This window comes from Haliotis asinina, chromosome 15, assembly GCF_037392515.1.
Source record: "Haliotis asinina isolate JCU_RB_2024 chromosome 15, JCU_Hal_asi_v2, whole genome shotgun sequence".
Classification (NCBI taxonomy): Eukaryota; Metazoa; Mollusca; class Gastropoda; order Lepetellida; family Haliotidae; genus Haliotis; species Haliotis asinina.
In genome coordinates this window covers 12,647,230-12,663,750 of record NC_090294.1, presented here as the reverse complement: position 1 = coordinate 12,663,750, position 16,521 = coordinate 12,647,230, and the positions used below count along the sequence as shown (strand labels likewise).

Here is a 16,521-nt window from a genome sequence, read left to right as displayed (position 1 = left end):
TGGGGTCGCTCTGTGGTGAAAGCGGTCGCTCATCACTCCGAAGTCCCGGGTTTGATTCCCCTCATGGGTACAATGTATGAATCCGATTTCTGGTGTCCGCCGCTGTGATAATAGAATATTCCCGAAAGCACTCACTGTCGTCTATAGGAAACACACATAATGCACATTGTACTTGTAAACAACTATTTAAAGGACTTAGATGCCTTTTCTTTGACTTTCGAAAGCAATGACGAAACAGTGGTTTGCAAACATTGGTTAAAAATTACAATCCTAATAGGTTGCAAAAATATTTTCTTACACTGATGCAAAAGGATACATGTTTTATTTGTTTTTATTCGCAATGAAGATTTTTGTATTTATTCTAGATTTTTTTTCAGCGATAAATGGCTCATGTTTGGGCCACCTCGACTGGCAGGCAATATGGGAAACCATTCTGATCCTGAAATTCACTTCAAACATAAACTTAAACTATTTTCCTGCAAAAACATCATGTAAAATATATTTATGTGTTTTGACCTAAACACTTTTACGTGTTTTGACATGGGAACACATTTGTACGTAACAGTAATGAATGAATGCTTCACTATCCCTTAAAAGATCACGGACTGCCATTTTTGCACTGTGCCATTGCTGGTCTAGTTTATATCAGTTAAACCAAATTGTGTAACATTTCATTTCGCGATTGATTTTCAAGTCTTTAATCTCCGTTCATGGGAAACGATGAAGCGCCAATTTGTTAAATAAATGTAATCATCCAGTACTTTAGCACTCATAATGAAGCTTTATTGAGAGGAACGGCGGTGTACATTATTCACTCTAAAGACTACACCGGCAGCCATCAGCGTATCCTAACATTGGGAAATCGGTAGTTAGTAGTACAAGCACATGACATCACTATACGCCTATGGGACGAGAGTGGACAACCATTTCAGACAGTCAGTCGGAACAAACAAAAAATTAGGCTTAAGAGTTCCCTATGGGTCTCGGCAAATTACGACAATTTACGGTTTCCTACGGAAAGGGCTACGTCCACAAGACCCCAGTTATGAAATAGTGGTGATATTAGGGACCTTTATTCATAAAAGCATGTAATTATATTAGATCCTCTTACAGCGAAGAAGATCAAAGTCGTCCGAGCAATACTGGCTATTAGAGCAAACTTCCTCTTCACCAGAGCTGGTACAATTAGTTTAACGATTCTATCTTCTCAAAGAAATCTATTTCATCCGAATATGGAAAGACACGAAATACACGTTGACAAAAGAAAATTTTGAATACGCTTATCCGTTAATAGTGTATTTAGAGGCCGGTCGGCCTGTGTATTAGACGTTATTAAGGCGGTTTATAACATAATGATGTATGCGTTTCGGCCTTTGCAAACCGGAAGTCTGTACAAGGGACTTGCGCAGGAGTCGAGTAGCGCGTTCTGCCAGCACGCAAAGCAAACACGGCCAGATTGATGCGCAAATGGAATACTGTTTTCCTCAAAACAACCAAACGGTTTTAAAAGGTTTACTTATAATCTGGTAAATACAATTTCCAGCTCTATGCCACGGCGATATGAGACGTAGCAAAACATTGACCATGAAGTCCTCTTTGATTCGCATTCGCCGCACTGAATAGGGACCGGGGGAAAACGCCGGACTACTTTTGATGTGGGGAGATGAGTTAGGTAGCTTTTTGTCTGGAATCCCGTCTCAGATTCATAATCACGCAAATGAAGCAAACATAGCCAAACTCGTCTGGCTTCGTTTACTTTTCACGCTGAGCGGATATCTTTGAAGTCGTGTTCACTCGATAACTTTTAAGTAAAAATCAAAAGACAACATGATAATCATGTGCGGAATTAATTTTTATCTGAGGTCTGTGTTGTTTGGACTGGTTGGGGCGGTGGTTTGGGAGGGTATCAACAGCTCTGGGGGTGACGTGAAGTGTCTCGGCCGTATGGTCGGGGTGGGGATTCAGTTAACAGAGAAAAGCAATGGCGATGATGATTGGGATCGGAACACATTTAGTGATGAAGCGGATCGAAGGTCGGGTGAAATCCAATTTAAAAAAAATAAAGTCTGAATGTTTCTAGAATTCGTAGAATCTCAATTATATATTATTTTCAATAACTAACAATGGCATTAATTAAGTATAAACTTTAAGACACATATGTAAGTTGAGCCCAGTGTAGAAGAGCCTGACGACGACGACGACGACGATGATGATGACGATGATGATGATGATGATTATGATGATGATGGAGATGGGGTAACATCTGGAGATGAAGCGGATCGAAGGTTCAATGAAACACAATTTAAATATTATTCCTGAATGTTTCTTGATTTCTTAGAAAATATGTTTCCAATGATCATTGATTTTCAATATCTGGAAATGACATTAACTAGGTATGTGCTTAATACATTGCATAGATACACATGGAATTTGAGCCAGGTGTGGAAATGCATGTTAAAATGAGTACCACAGTATCCTTAGTCTTAGGCGGGGTTCCGATGAAAGAAACTCCTCTCGGATAATAAAGCAGGCCAATTATAAACAATATTTCGAATTTAGTTACAACTAACGGCATTTCACAGTATTTGTTAACTATTAAACTGTTTTATTCCATTTCCTAATCCAACTCATTCTAAATTTATGTAAAGAATATTATTTATCGCAACACATCCACACTTATGAGTGAATATGGTTTTATGCCGCTTTTAGCAATATTCCAGCTCTATTACGACGAGGTATACTTGAAATGGGCATCACATATTGTGTCCGTTTAGGGAATCGATCCTTGGCATGAGGCGTGACGAACTAATGCCTCTGCCACAGGATCCCCACCCCCACTTCCATTAACATATGTCAAGCATCGTCACTGGGCATTATCATTGTGTTCATTAACAAAGCAACGTAACTTACGGTCGACGTCCATCTCGGCGTGACGAGAGAGCGCTTTAACCATTTGACTAGTCCTCGGCCGAACATATGCATATAAATCTAAAACGTCTAAACTACACCATGGCTAAATGCCGAGATAAGTATGCATCAAATTCATCAAACTAGTATCTGGGTAAAGGTGGGATCCGCCAAAATCCCAGATGTGTATTTTAAATATATCGTCACGAATGGCTGCAAGACACGAAGCATTATTTCCTTTCCTCTCTTATACATTATGCTGATTGTTTATTCCATATGAATGTGTTAACGATAATATAACAGGTGAGAAATCTATCGTTTGAAATCTTAACAACAAACGTTTTGTATGACAAAGTGATGTTTCCCTTTTCTGCATCTGAGAGACATAAATCATGGTAGATGGTTCTGGTACTGAGACACGAGTTGTATGCCTTTGTTCCTCGTCACCTAACCAGTAAACTACCATGTTTTCGTTTATTAAAGGTAAACACACACACGGACCTCAAAGCCTTGGAGATGATACGTGCAAGTCATAAACCGCCGTTAATGAAGACATATATCCCCTACAAACCCAGGTTCGTATTTCAAACACCCTTTTGACATTGTTACCGTTGATGTAGACGAAACTCCGAACAAGGCACAGGCCACGTGTTGTCAAAGTCATTGTTGACCCGGTGTCGTCCCTGTAGCGAATTTTTGCCCTCACCTGGATGGGGAACGCGGATCTAAGTGGGAGTCACTGAACAAGCGTATTACTCTAGTTTCTGCTCATTAAATACTCTAATAATGGACAAGGTTTGCTCAAAATGTTAATTCGAGTCTTTTCTTTTCTGAACGTGTGAAATGATAGTCCAGCATTGACTCTAGTCTCTAAACCCCGTCATATTGATGTGAAAAGATCAACTTGGTGTTATCATTTCATTACTTCTCTTTTCGGATGGTTGATCGCATTCACAGCATTGTTTGTATCGTTTTAACCCTTTAATCACCCATCGAGTTTCCGAATTAAGATGTAACAATGTATCCAGCGGTCCCTCCCTCCGCGCTACTGGCCAAGATTCCACTATGACCACGCGATGATCCCGCGTGCAAATTTCCCAGCACGTTTTGACTGCCATGTCATTGAGCAGGCCATGGATGCACCCCGCTGATTTCCCGACCCCCCGGGCTCAACACAAAATCAGGTCCACCCTATACAGCTATACACACAGGGCTCACGTTTCATGCAGTCCTGCATAGCATTAGTTTATTTAGGGACGTCCTCAAGATGCCTTGCATTCATTGGTCACAAATAATTGCGTTGATTAGATATGTTAAACATGGGGGAGGGGTGGGGGGCAGGTTTCCCCAACTGATTATTACATACGGGGTCATAGACTGCGGTCGAGGTAATCAGCATACGAGGATTAAGGGACGAGGCTCATAATTCAAGCTAAACGATTATAATTCAACGCATTGTGTTATCAAATGGGCAATATATTGCTCCATTGAAGTCGAATGACATTTTCTTTCATGTCTTAAATCTGGAAAAAATGGGGGAAAAAGACGTTCTAACATAAAAGACGGGCGTTTGTTGGTATCGGTGGCAGTGAACAGCTTGTATACAGATGGTACTCCCTCAATATCCTGAGGCTTTGTGGTGTATCTCAGAAAAACAGGTCGCTTGTGAAATTTTGTTACATCCATATTATACTATACGTGCTACAAAGGGATGCAATACCACCCAATATGAACTTAACCGTAAATGAAATTATGATGTCGTTAAGAGAGGTCGACAGAGAATTCAAATACATCCTCTTCTTTACTCTTTTGGTGAGTAAATGGGTAAAATTGGAAAGTTGACCAAAAACCATACAAAATGTCATCGGTGATATTAACTTAATAGGGGAATATATATTCACAAAGTAAGGCATATACTTCCTTAATGTTCACTGAGAATGGTACTTTTAGGTGAAATATTAAAAGTGGCTTTTCTCTGCCATGCTGTTTGTGTATTTTCTCTGACGCTAAACACGTTTCAACGTGGTCATTTCTGTGACGAAATATGATTAAAATATTACTTGTGATAATTTCTCAGATGGTGAACACAATATAGGATAGGCACTATGAACTATATTTTAAAATCTTTGACACCCAAATCCTGCCAATTCTGTTGTATGGTTCTGAGGTATGTGGTATTCAAAGATTTAAAAACTTTAAAAGCATTGAAAAAACCCAGTTGTAAAGGGCGTCCACAGATCAACATCTGGTGATATTGTATTAGATGTATACGGAAAGTCTTTATCTGGCTATAAGGTGCTACTGTATTTGGTTGAAAATGCTAGTGAGGCTAGAAATAAACATTGGGCTATGTTAATTAGAAATACAGTGTTCCAATTGTCTTGGATATGCATGGGTCGGACAGGGAGTTGGGGAATGCTACATCCGTGTTATCCACTGTTCAACAACGACGTACAGATATCGATTTCTTCAAGCAAGAGTGGACCAGAAATATTCAAACTGGCAATGTTCATATTCATATTCTTTGTTTAAACAAGATTTAATGTGTGAAAAGCATATTCATAGAAATAGAAGGGGAACTTCATTTTTTTATTTACGATAAAAATACTTAGGAGTTTTATCGGTGTCAATCAATGTTGATATGAGAGATGTGAGATGCAAGATGAGTGTCAAAATTACTGTTTTAAGCGATTTCTCGACCTTCTTGAAAAAACGTCAAAATCAAGAATGGGACCGCATGCACGTGTATGGGGCTACTGCGTATCATACGTTGCGTTTAGGGGTGGTAATAGAGGGAAATGGCGGTGCGTTCATAAGAAACGTTGAAACGTTTGTCAACGTTTACGCTTCCAATCCAGATTGAATGTTCAGGTTCCCCTACTTTTTTAAAGAATATATTTAACAGTCGTAAATGTAAGGAAATTCAGGTATCGTTTTCGGAGTTCCAATGTGGTTATAGTGATCTGATGTACTTTAAAAGAAAATGCCATGGTATTGAGAATCCTGCAAAATGTGTGACAGGGATATCACTGAAGATAAATACCATGATGCCTTTCTCATCTGCCCACAGTATGAAGATCTCGGGAGGTATTATATACCATCTAAGCTTACGTCCTGCCCCACACTTTACAAATTTTGCTTGTAAATGTTACCCGAAAATGAACTGCTTCTTCTAAATATTGCTATGTTTATACACCATGCTCCGTTATAACGCAAGCGCGCTTGTACCACACAAAGTACTGTTTCTAAATGCACAGTGGGCCTCTGCACTATACTATACTACACCAAACTAAACTAAAGGGCTGTGGACTTCGTGAAGGCGGTTGCTACTTTTCTAATTTAAAAAAAATATTTTTGGGGACAAATCTCCACGAGGAATGATGTCCCAATATCAAACATAGCCACAGTGTTCAGTATCTATGGTCCGTACAGTACCCAGCATGCAGTATTGTCAGCGTTCAATATCTGAAGTGTTTCAGTATCTTTCATATCGGTAGAGGTTAGTGCATACAGTGGTTTATATTTTGTTTAGTCATCGGCGAAGCATCGTTATGGCTCTTAAGTAACTCTTAAACAACTCTTAAGCAACTCTTAACACCTCTTAAGCAACTCTTAAACAACTCTTAAGCAACTCTTAAACAACTCTTAAACAAACGATTGCGGTAAGTGACCAACGTTAACTTAGATCAACCCTCGGTGTTTCATTTAATGTGCATACCCCCTAGTAATGCAAACAAATTAAGCGATTTGAAACAATGATCGTTTGTTAAACAACTTTTATCCAAAGCTGAATAAAATTCTTAGATTTGATGATGATGATGATGATGATGATGATGATGATGATGATGATGATGATAGTGTAAGAAAATTTCGTGCGAAAGAAATAAAATAGAAATGAATATAAGCTTAATGCAATAAACTCAGTCCTCACATACAGACATTATCGTCCATGCTCTCACTCAGGTGGTGTGGTACATAATACACGTGAAAGGCCCCTTCCACTAATACCTCTGTCAATAAAACGGTATTGACCAGCGAGTCCAATCTCCAAGGCAAAATACCGGGTACATATTTGTTCCCCTGATAAGTGTCAGTCAAACGGCTTCTCGGACCCGGGTGTTTTCTTACCCAACTTGAGGAGGGAGACGGTTGGAAATTAGTCAAGCTCGGCGTTAATTAGCACGTGAGGTGTTTGCAGTTTTCCCCAGGTAGACCTAACGGGGATGTTGCACCTGATGTAGATAAGTAAGTAGGTATATAGGCAGAGGAGAGCGGCACCGCTGAGCGCTTCTGACTCAACAACCCTCGATTGTCCAATCTTTTTCAACATCTACATTTACTTGTTTACCTGTCATGGGCCAGTCATGGTGACTGCTTATCTTGCCGTGTACGTGTGTTGGCCAGGCAGTTCATTTGTCTGTGTTAGTCAGTACAGAAATATAAGATGTGGCCATTTAAGGACTGTGAGTTTAGGCAGTGGGAAGGCACTGGGACGGACAGGGGTTTAATCGCCGCGAGAGACAGGTGTTCAAACTCGCTTGACAGCGATCCTGTGTTAATAGTAAAACATTTCATTACTTCTTTTCCCCACTACCAATCACCTTCACAACCTGGCAATTGTTGGGGTGTCAGGTGCTTGGATTGTATTATCAGCACCATTTTTAGAGTGTTAATTTCAGAGTGGTTAGTTTTCTCTGATGAGGTTTAATTCATGTGACAGTCAATGTAATTACAAAATACACTAACAAACAGACACTTTCTCGCACATCCAAACCCGATAACAATTAAGGATGACTTTAATTATTTTCTTGAGTTCGTGAAATTTACACACAACGTAGAGGTCACTAATTAACGCATTCCACTGGTGATACTACTACTACTACTACTACTGCTGCTGCTGCTGCTGCTGCTGCTACTACTACTACTACTACTATTGCTACTACTGCTAATTCTGCTGCTACAAAACATTACACTGGTCAAACTGTTAAATGTTCATGTAGAGCAATTTCTCTCTCCCTATATTACGGAGTTAATCAATGCATATATTTACACCCTTCTTTAACTTCTCTTTACGTATCGAACACATCAGTATTACGTCATCGTTTGTATTAAAGTAATCAAGTAACCACTAATCACGAGTGGCCTAAAAAGCGGATGTTAGGAATTACAACATTTTTTATAGTTGTTGAGATATTGTAAGCATGTTGCTTCAAAGAAGCAACCCTCCTACCAATAAAAATATAAAAAATCCCACCAAAACAAACAAACAACAACAACAAAACTCTAAAAAATATAAACGAGTCAACCTCTTTGAGTTGCATTTTAAAAGCTAGGAAGTACAATATTCACAAACGTTACGGATAACAACTTTTTTAATTCGTGAGACGGACATATCGATAATGGTTTTTGAACTGTTGTCAAACAGCATTACTGACGAAAATAAAAGAATTTATCGTCCATAAAGTGTGTCAATATAAAACAAAAGAAAATGCGAGGAAACAAACAATAATAAAAAACACCACCAAGCAACCAAAACAACACCGAAATATTATGGATCAGAACAAAAACAAAACCCCCGTATAAATCTGAATATTCCTAATTTAGGTTGCACATAATCTGATTCTGAAAATCACGGTCATCTGTGAGTTGTACGAAAGTAGTTTGGTGCATATTTTGTTGGCATCGATGGTCAATAGGACTGGGGGCAAATTGTCCAACTGATGCAGCTCCCTCCTTGACTCATGCATGCCAACAGGTTTAAATACTTCACAAAGTACGGAACAGAACTGTATTTACAAGAACATCATAAACATTATTTTATGGCGGATGTAAATGTACTTAAAGAAGCCACACATACACGCACACATAAAATATAAACTCCTACATACTAAAGTGGAACAGGTGATAATGGCCTCGCAGTCTCTTAGTATCTCTCGCTAGGTTGCTGTATCTGGCGATAGATTTAAATTAAATAATTGTGGTTGTTTGGGTATAAATGTATTTTCACCATTAAAAAAATAGTATGATTAGAGAGCCATGTCATATAGTTGAATATTAAATATTGCTATGCTTTAAAAAGACTGAATGCAGCAAGATGAAAAGTTCACATGCCCAGGATAAGTTATCATATCATTAGAAGTAGGTGGAAAGAATGATTAATCTAAAATAAGAGCGGATCTGATGAAATATGACGAAGCTGATTCAAACTGTCACGGTGTTATTATGATTGATGCGGAGACACATGATTGATGCACAAATGATGCAATGCATGCACATGCACAGTTTCGTGTTAAGCAAGTGAATTCTGTTGCTTTGACAAAATTAAATAACGATAACAGACGGTGTAGCTGCACACGAAACAGACAGGCCACGTTGTAATATGTTATCATATTTCATATTTGTGTACGGCTTCACATTATAATGAATACTTTAATTCTCAGACAAATTCATTATTAATAAAATTTATGTCACATATACACCAAATACACTCAACATATGAGACCACATGCTAAACCATATTGGCAAGTAATTGAAGTAATTTTCTCGTGACGAAGTCCACGCGGGCCAGACTCGCGCGGTTGACAGTAAAAGGGAGGTAACTCTAACTTAACACGGATCAAAGGCAATGATGACCTTTTATATCAGCTTCATTCCGTCAATCTCATTTTAGATATTAAAAAAGGAATTATGTTTGCAATCTGCACTCATAAATGAGTTTTCTGACAGAGTGTGGGTCATAAGTAATGGGCATGTGAAAATACACGTACTGAGCATGAAATCGGTTCTATAATATTATTCCTTACGTTTAACAGTTTTCATAAAAGAACACTGTACATATGTTCTCGAATACATACTTAATATTTAAATGATTTTACAAACTGACTGAAACAATCTGACCATTTATTCTACAATGACATGGGTATCCAAACATTTCTATGATGATTTTCATCGCCCATCTACTGAAATAAGAGGGTTAAATGAACTAAAAAGTCAGCGTAAATTACGTACGTTTACAGTCTTCTGATCTTTACACAGGTAGTCGGGTGTTGTGTTCTTAAGCCCCTTTCGCCATTCTGTCAAATAAATAGACGAAATTTCAGGCTCTTTGTAAAATTGTAAAATACACATTGATTATATTGTAGCATTTTACACAATACCTGTAACGTATACATGTATATTCACGCAGTTATATTAGCTATACACGTAAACACACTGATGAGAAATACTTTCGTAATGTATATACTCACAGTGCATTATGTACTCAGGCATATACACAACAAACCTAAATACCAAAGCCCATGGTTCTTACGTCCCGTGAAGATCCGCGTTAGAATTGATATTCACTTACCCATACATGCACTTGTAAGAGGCGACTTACTGGATCGTTTGGTGAGGCTCTCAGACTTGGCTGACACGTGTTATGGGTTCCCAAATGCGTAGATCGATGCTCATGATGTTGATCACTGCATGGGCTGTCTAGTTCAGACTCAGTTATTTACAGACGGTCACCATATAGCTGGAATGGTGCTGAATGAGGTGTAAAACTAAATTCAATCACTCTGAACGATAAACAACATACGTAATATGTGGTTTAACATCATGTTCAAGATTTCCGTATGTGTCATTTCTGACAGTGAATTACAACGTCTTCCTAATTAAGCCATGAAGAATTTGCCAGACCCTGTGAAGATCCTCGCCATAACGGCAGATCAAAGTTTGCATATGAAGGGATCTTTTTCACATTTCTGTTTAATGGGGTAAGTAATAAATATTGTGGCGAAAAGAAACCTACGTCATTGTCTTTAATACAATGTTGAGGGGATTGTTGTTAGCGACAATGTCCCCTTTCTTTCCTGACATTTCTGAATATGGTCTTCACATTTTCAAGCATGCGTTTTAAACAACATACTCGTTGGAGAAGTGGCGATATGACAAATGATCTAGACTGGATGTAACACTGGACTGTAAGTAATGGATTTATAATGGTATAATAAGCGACGATGCAGGTACCAACCGCCAATTCATTGGGTCACATCTCCAATACAAACTACCCCCCCCCCCCCCCCCCCCGATTACTTGTCCGCCTTCTGTATAGTGAAATCAGGACTCTACACTTTTAGGAAACGTGGAATTCAGACAACTGTTGGTACCAGATGCATGTACTGGGAGTGAGAAAGGATTTACATTGACAGTAGAGTGACAGGATTCTTGCCATACACGAGATGTACCACGTTGACCATATAGGGAATCGAACGGGGTCTTCGGCATGACTAGCAAACACCTTAACCACTAGACTACCCCGCTGCCTATCGTGCATACATGTATATTTCACAAACAACTAGACATTTTAGGTTTTATAGGTATTGTATTATTTTATTGAGACTGATTGAGTCCTAATGTGTGATAAAAGGATATGTCTAGCAACAAAAAGTTCTATCGTGTGGATGATAAGTAAATATTGGGTTTGGGTTTTAGGTCATTCATAGCAATATTCAAACAATATTAAAGGGAGGCACAAGAAATGGACCTCATACATTGTACCATATCGGTAAGAGTCAGCGACGCTTACACTGGGCTACATTGAAGGCACATTCTATCATCACTACGATATAGGTTAGATGGCGCTTGCACAATGGGATATTTACATATAACTACACTCATTGCACTAAATGTCAACAATGACTCTAATTTACTGACCTGGACATGTAACTCCATGACACGTAACCCTGTTGTGTTTATGTTCCAGAGACCAAAAAGATGTAAAAAAATATACCGTGGAATCTGTCTTTTACGAGCTGGCCTGGACCGACTCATTTGTCCGGTTTATTAAAGCAGTTCGGTTAAAATAATCACATTTTGTCCGTTCACATAATGTTTGGCTGGTCGGTCTTACATAACTATGAAGTGAACGTGGAACAGGCAAGTAATCTGTGATTAATAGGGATTCAAACTGACACTGATTTAATTCTGCCACGTTAAGTAATGTGTGTGTGCATAAAATTAGATAGCCATAGAGAACAGAAGAAACGGAGGTGTTTATTCAACGGATGACTATTTTAGTTAGCTATTACAATTATTCCGTTACTTACAAAGCACTGCTCTAACAACTGAACTGTTATTTCAGTCCATAATCCGCATTCGACAGAGTCCGGATTATAAGGCAACGTTTTTGGAAAACCGCTTTACCAAGAGTCCGGATTGAAAGATTCCCCTATATGATGGCATCAGTCGTACTGGTCCAGAGTACTAGATCAGGTTCAAAGTACATGTATGCCTAAATATACCACTGAGGGGTCTCCAACCCTCAGGACCATCCTCCAAGCCAAGGGCCGTAACCCATCCTCCAGCATGCGGCCCTCCAAAATAGTGATTGTGGTGATCTGGATTTAGGTGAAACCTCCGCCTCGTTGACACCCGCATAAAAGAACACAAATCCACTATGGCCAAGGCAGGCAGCAAATCACCCCTCTCAGACCATCAACACGAATTCCCCACTCATCGAATCAAGTTCGACGAATTCGAAGTCCTGTCAATCAAAAACCAGGACTTCACGAAAATGAAACTGTTGGAAGCCATCAAAATCCGCCGTCACAAACCTTTGATCACTAGAGACCAAGGATACTACATACCATCGGCCTATGAAGAACTGATCAAACCATAGACTATCTAAGCATTGTATCTGTTTGTTGTTACTACTCATCCCAGTCATCGACTTCATCACTAGTGCCCTTTGTTGTTTTAGCTTCCTACTGACCTCCTCCTATTATGTACCACTTGTTTACTCTATCACATACTGTTTTTAATGTTAATCCGCTGTTTGTCACAACATACCATGTATATAAAGCTTCTCACTATTTGGTTGTATTCACATTTAGCTTGAAACCGATGTAAGAATCTACCTCGAAACGTCGCTCAACGCTCAAGAAGTTGTAATCCATGAAGCTGTATGTTTCATTTTTTAGCCGAATAACAGTTGTCCAAATCTACTTAGGTTCCTGTAAGACGGTTAATGGCCGATAGTTTTCTTAAAGTGCTTGTACACGATATTGGCTATCTGGCCAAACGTTGACGTCGAGAACCTTGGTGTAGATATCAGTGAATCCATGAAGGGTAAGTCTCTGTCGACGTTCATCTTACAGTAAAGATGCAGTATGTAGTTGTCATGCCAGTAGTACCTACTTTCCGGGTACCATATGTCGTCCAAGCACGTCGACCAATCAGGTTTTAGGATTCTGTCACGTGGTCCAAGATGAATGAGATCTCTGTTGTGAAGCATTATAGTATAGGGCATAACCACGGAGTTATATCCCCACAACGAGTCATTGAAAAGTTTGTAAGACCTCAAATACAGATCAAGAAATTTAGAATTCTTCTCAGAGAGAATAATGCCATTCCCTAAAGTAAATTGTTGTTCCTCTGACATCACGAAACTGTATGTTCGTAACGGGTCAAGACGGTTAATTACAAAGACATCGACGTCGAGATAAATACCCCCGTACTTCTTGAGAATTTCCAGCCTGGCTACGTCCGACTGATGCTCAACGACGCTGATTGGTCGCCCGAAGACGGAAGTAGGTGGCGTTGTGCGCACAAGGGTCAAGTTGACTGCAAAGTTCAAGGTCTGCCACCAAGTTCCTTTAGGCAAATGGCTGTAATGGAAGTATATGCGGTCTGGTCTCTGGTTAATGGAAGCACTGTAGATACACAGAAACATATACATATGAAACTGTGTTTCCTTGGCAAACCAAATGTAATGGATGACGTTTGGTACTCGATACGTTTCTTCTGTAAAAGGTTTCGTCTCTCCAAATAATACATACCGAGCCACTTCGCCAATGCAACCTGTCATTGAAGCGAACGATAACTTGTTCACTTTCTGTGTGATGAGGTCAGGACTCGGCACTTTAAGAAATGTAGAGTTCAAGCAACAACTGATTCCCTTCCCGTTCACGTCATGTATAACTTGTGGACAGATAACTGCAAAATAACGCCCATTCGCCACCGACATTACTACATCTGGACACACCCTACGTTTTTGTTTCTGAAACTCCTCTTTTGTTAAAAACTGGAATCTGTTACCAAAGTCTATTGTGACATTTGGGCCCAATCCCTTGGTGCCAAGTCTCAAGTTATACCCAAGACGGAACAGATCTACTCCTTCTGTGAGAATAACATCGAAATGAATGAAGAAACCGCCATGCTTGAGAAGTATTTTACATTCTACACAACTGTCAACTGACGCAGGTGTATCGGTTTTAATGAACGTAAACGACGGTAGTTTCATGACGTCATCCCAGCGTGGTCCCGACGGGGTAATGTGGCCATAGAAACGTATTTCATCAGGCTTTGCAAAATGGTAAACGCTTTTAATACTCAACAGTTCCATCATGTTTAAATCTCTACTTGTACCATCGTTGCACACGTAATGAAACACGTTTGGCACAGACTGGACAGCTGTGGTTGTAGAATCGAACAGGACCTTCCTACCTATGGCAGCCAACTGAGTCGATGACATCAGTATGTTGTCTAGTGTTGGTGGTGGGTTGTAGGCCGTGTAGGTGACATCAATGCTGACCAGTGTTCTATTATTCAACAGATGGTCAGCAGCTGGTGACTGCCCAGCATTCACACAGCACATCCCGGATTCAGCCTGTTGATGGCGGACATTGTTCCTCCTCTCAACAAGTCTTATTAATTTGTTATAATCAATTTGACCTTTCTTGAAAGCATCATTAATCAGGTCAGTCATATCTTTAGTGGAAGACACTTTTGACAAGTACAGCACGCCTACTTTGTTTTTATTAACGTAAGCAAGCAAATCATATTGTTGTAAGTCATTTAGATTCTTCAGAAACACGATGTTCGGTGTAACAATGACCCCGCCGTGATTCCATACCATATCTCTCTTGGTGGGCGTATATAGGGAATAATTCCCTGTGTTTATTGGGATTATTTTTCTGTTTGGTGTTATCTGAAGGGTTCTTCGCCACCATGACGTGTTCGTGGGCATCACCTGGCAATGGAACATTACTTTGCACGGGTTCATGTTCTTCATTACACTCCATACAGACAGAAAATTCTGAATTTCAAAACGGGAATTATCTTGACCAATGAGGAAGTGGACCGTCAGATTTTGATATGCTTGTGGTTTATCACTGTGCTTGGTTAATTCGCCGGGTGATTTCATTTGATGGATGATGCTCCATGAAGTGTCTCCATGTACATCCAGATGTAGTCTTTCAGTTTTTGAATTCCCAATAGAACCATTCCCGCGAAGCCTGTCTGTGTATGGTGCTCCATTCCTGCCATGAACTTCAACATTAGTATCACGTGCTTGATTGTGTTTAGCAGCGGGCGGTGACTGCAGCAACCTGACCAGGTTAGCTACAGCCAGAAGTATACTGCAGCCAAGCAGGGCCATCACAAACATACGACGTCTTGAAGACCATCTGAACATCCTCCTCCATGCCATCCTACCAACAGATGCAAAATATCATCGGTAATATTCAAACACACCTGCTTTGTGTCGGAGGAAGGGTTTACCGTTTGTTACATAACAGATGATCATAGACAGATAGCTGTCAGACTAATCGAGATAGATACCGGATGTTTCCAGACCAGAATTTTCGTTAGAATTTCATGAACATAACTGATGGTGGGTGCATAGGTGAACCGATCATATTTTGGCAGGAAACTGAGATGAGTTCGAACTAACTAAGCAGAGTCACTACAATGCATAACAATAGGAAAGACATTATTGATGCACCTCTTACAGCAATACTCTAGCCGTGACGATGATACCGGGGGATAAGTCCTGTATAATGTATGAAGCGTCAAGGAAATAATCAAAACCTTGTTCGGTGAGATTAAATTATTATTTATAAATTATTCATGAATAAAGCACAGCCAGTCTAAGTAAACTTATCCTCAGTACTTTTAGTTACACTCCACCACTGAGTCTAACAAAACCTTATGGGAGGTCGCGTCAGGTAACCTTTGAGACTGACCAGTCAGAACACAGCCCTTATGAACTTTTCATCTCGAAAAGGTTCGTACCCGAACGATTCCGAATGCTATTTAGCGTACGATCGCTTCCGATCGCACACGGCGTACGTAAAGCCATGACAACGGTGAGTAAACAGTCGCTGAAAATAGTGTTTTTGACATTTTCAAGGATGTTATCTTGCAGAAATATTAGCTAATGGTAACAATGTCAACAGAAACCCTAAAGCGTATATACTGCAGGTCAAATAACTGTGTTATATGCGGATTTTTGTTTGTGGAGAGATCTGTGTCGGTGACCTGAATATTTGAAAAGTCCCTCCGATCCCTAAATAGTAGCCGTTGTCTGATTGGTCAAATCTCGCATTTGATTGGACTGTCATTGGTTGCTCAAAGGTTACCTGACGCGACCTTCTACTAGGTTTTGTTAGACTCAGTGGTGGATTTGTAACGAAATACACTGAGACGAAGTTTACATAGACTAAAAGCACAGTGTCATAAATCCGAGCTACTAGATAAAGAGCGCCAAGGAAATAACCAGAGCCAATACCATTTATAGTAATACTCCGGCCGTGACAGTGATGAGTCCGACCTAATACACGAAACGCCAAG

At 39.7% G+C, this 16,521-nt stretch overlaps 1 protein-coding gene across 1 annotated transcript; it reads right to left on the bottom strand.

Annotated features, from left to right (window-relative positions):
• Positions 1-11,923: 11,923 nt before the first annotated feature.
• On the bottom strand, positions 11,924-15,379 carry LOC137266297 (uncharacterized). The gene has a single exon (XM_067801782.1). It carries the CDS (start codon positions 15,377-15,379, stop codon positions 12,914-12,916), a length of 2,466 nt encoding a protein of 821 aa, XP_067657883.1. The 3' UTR covers positions 11,924-12,913.
• Positions 15,380-16,521: the final 1,142 nt, after the last annotated feature.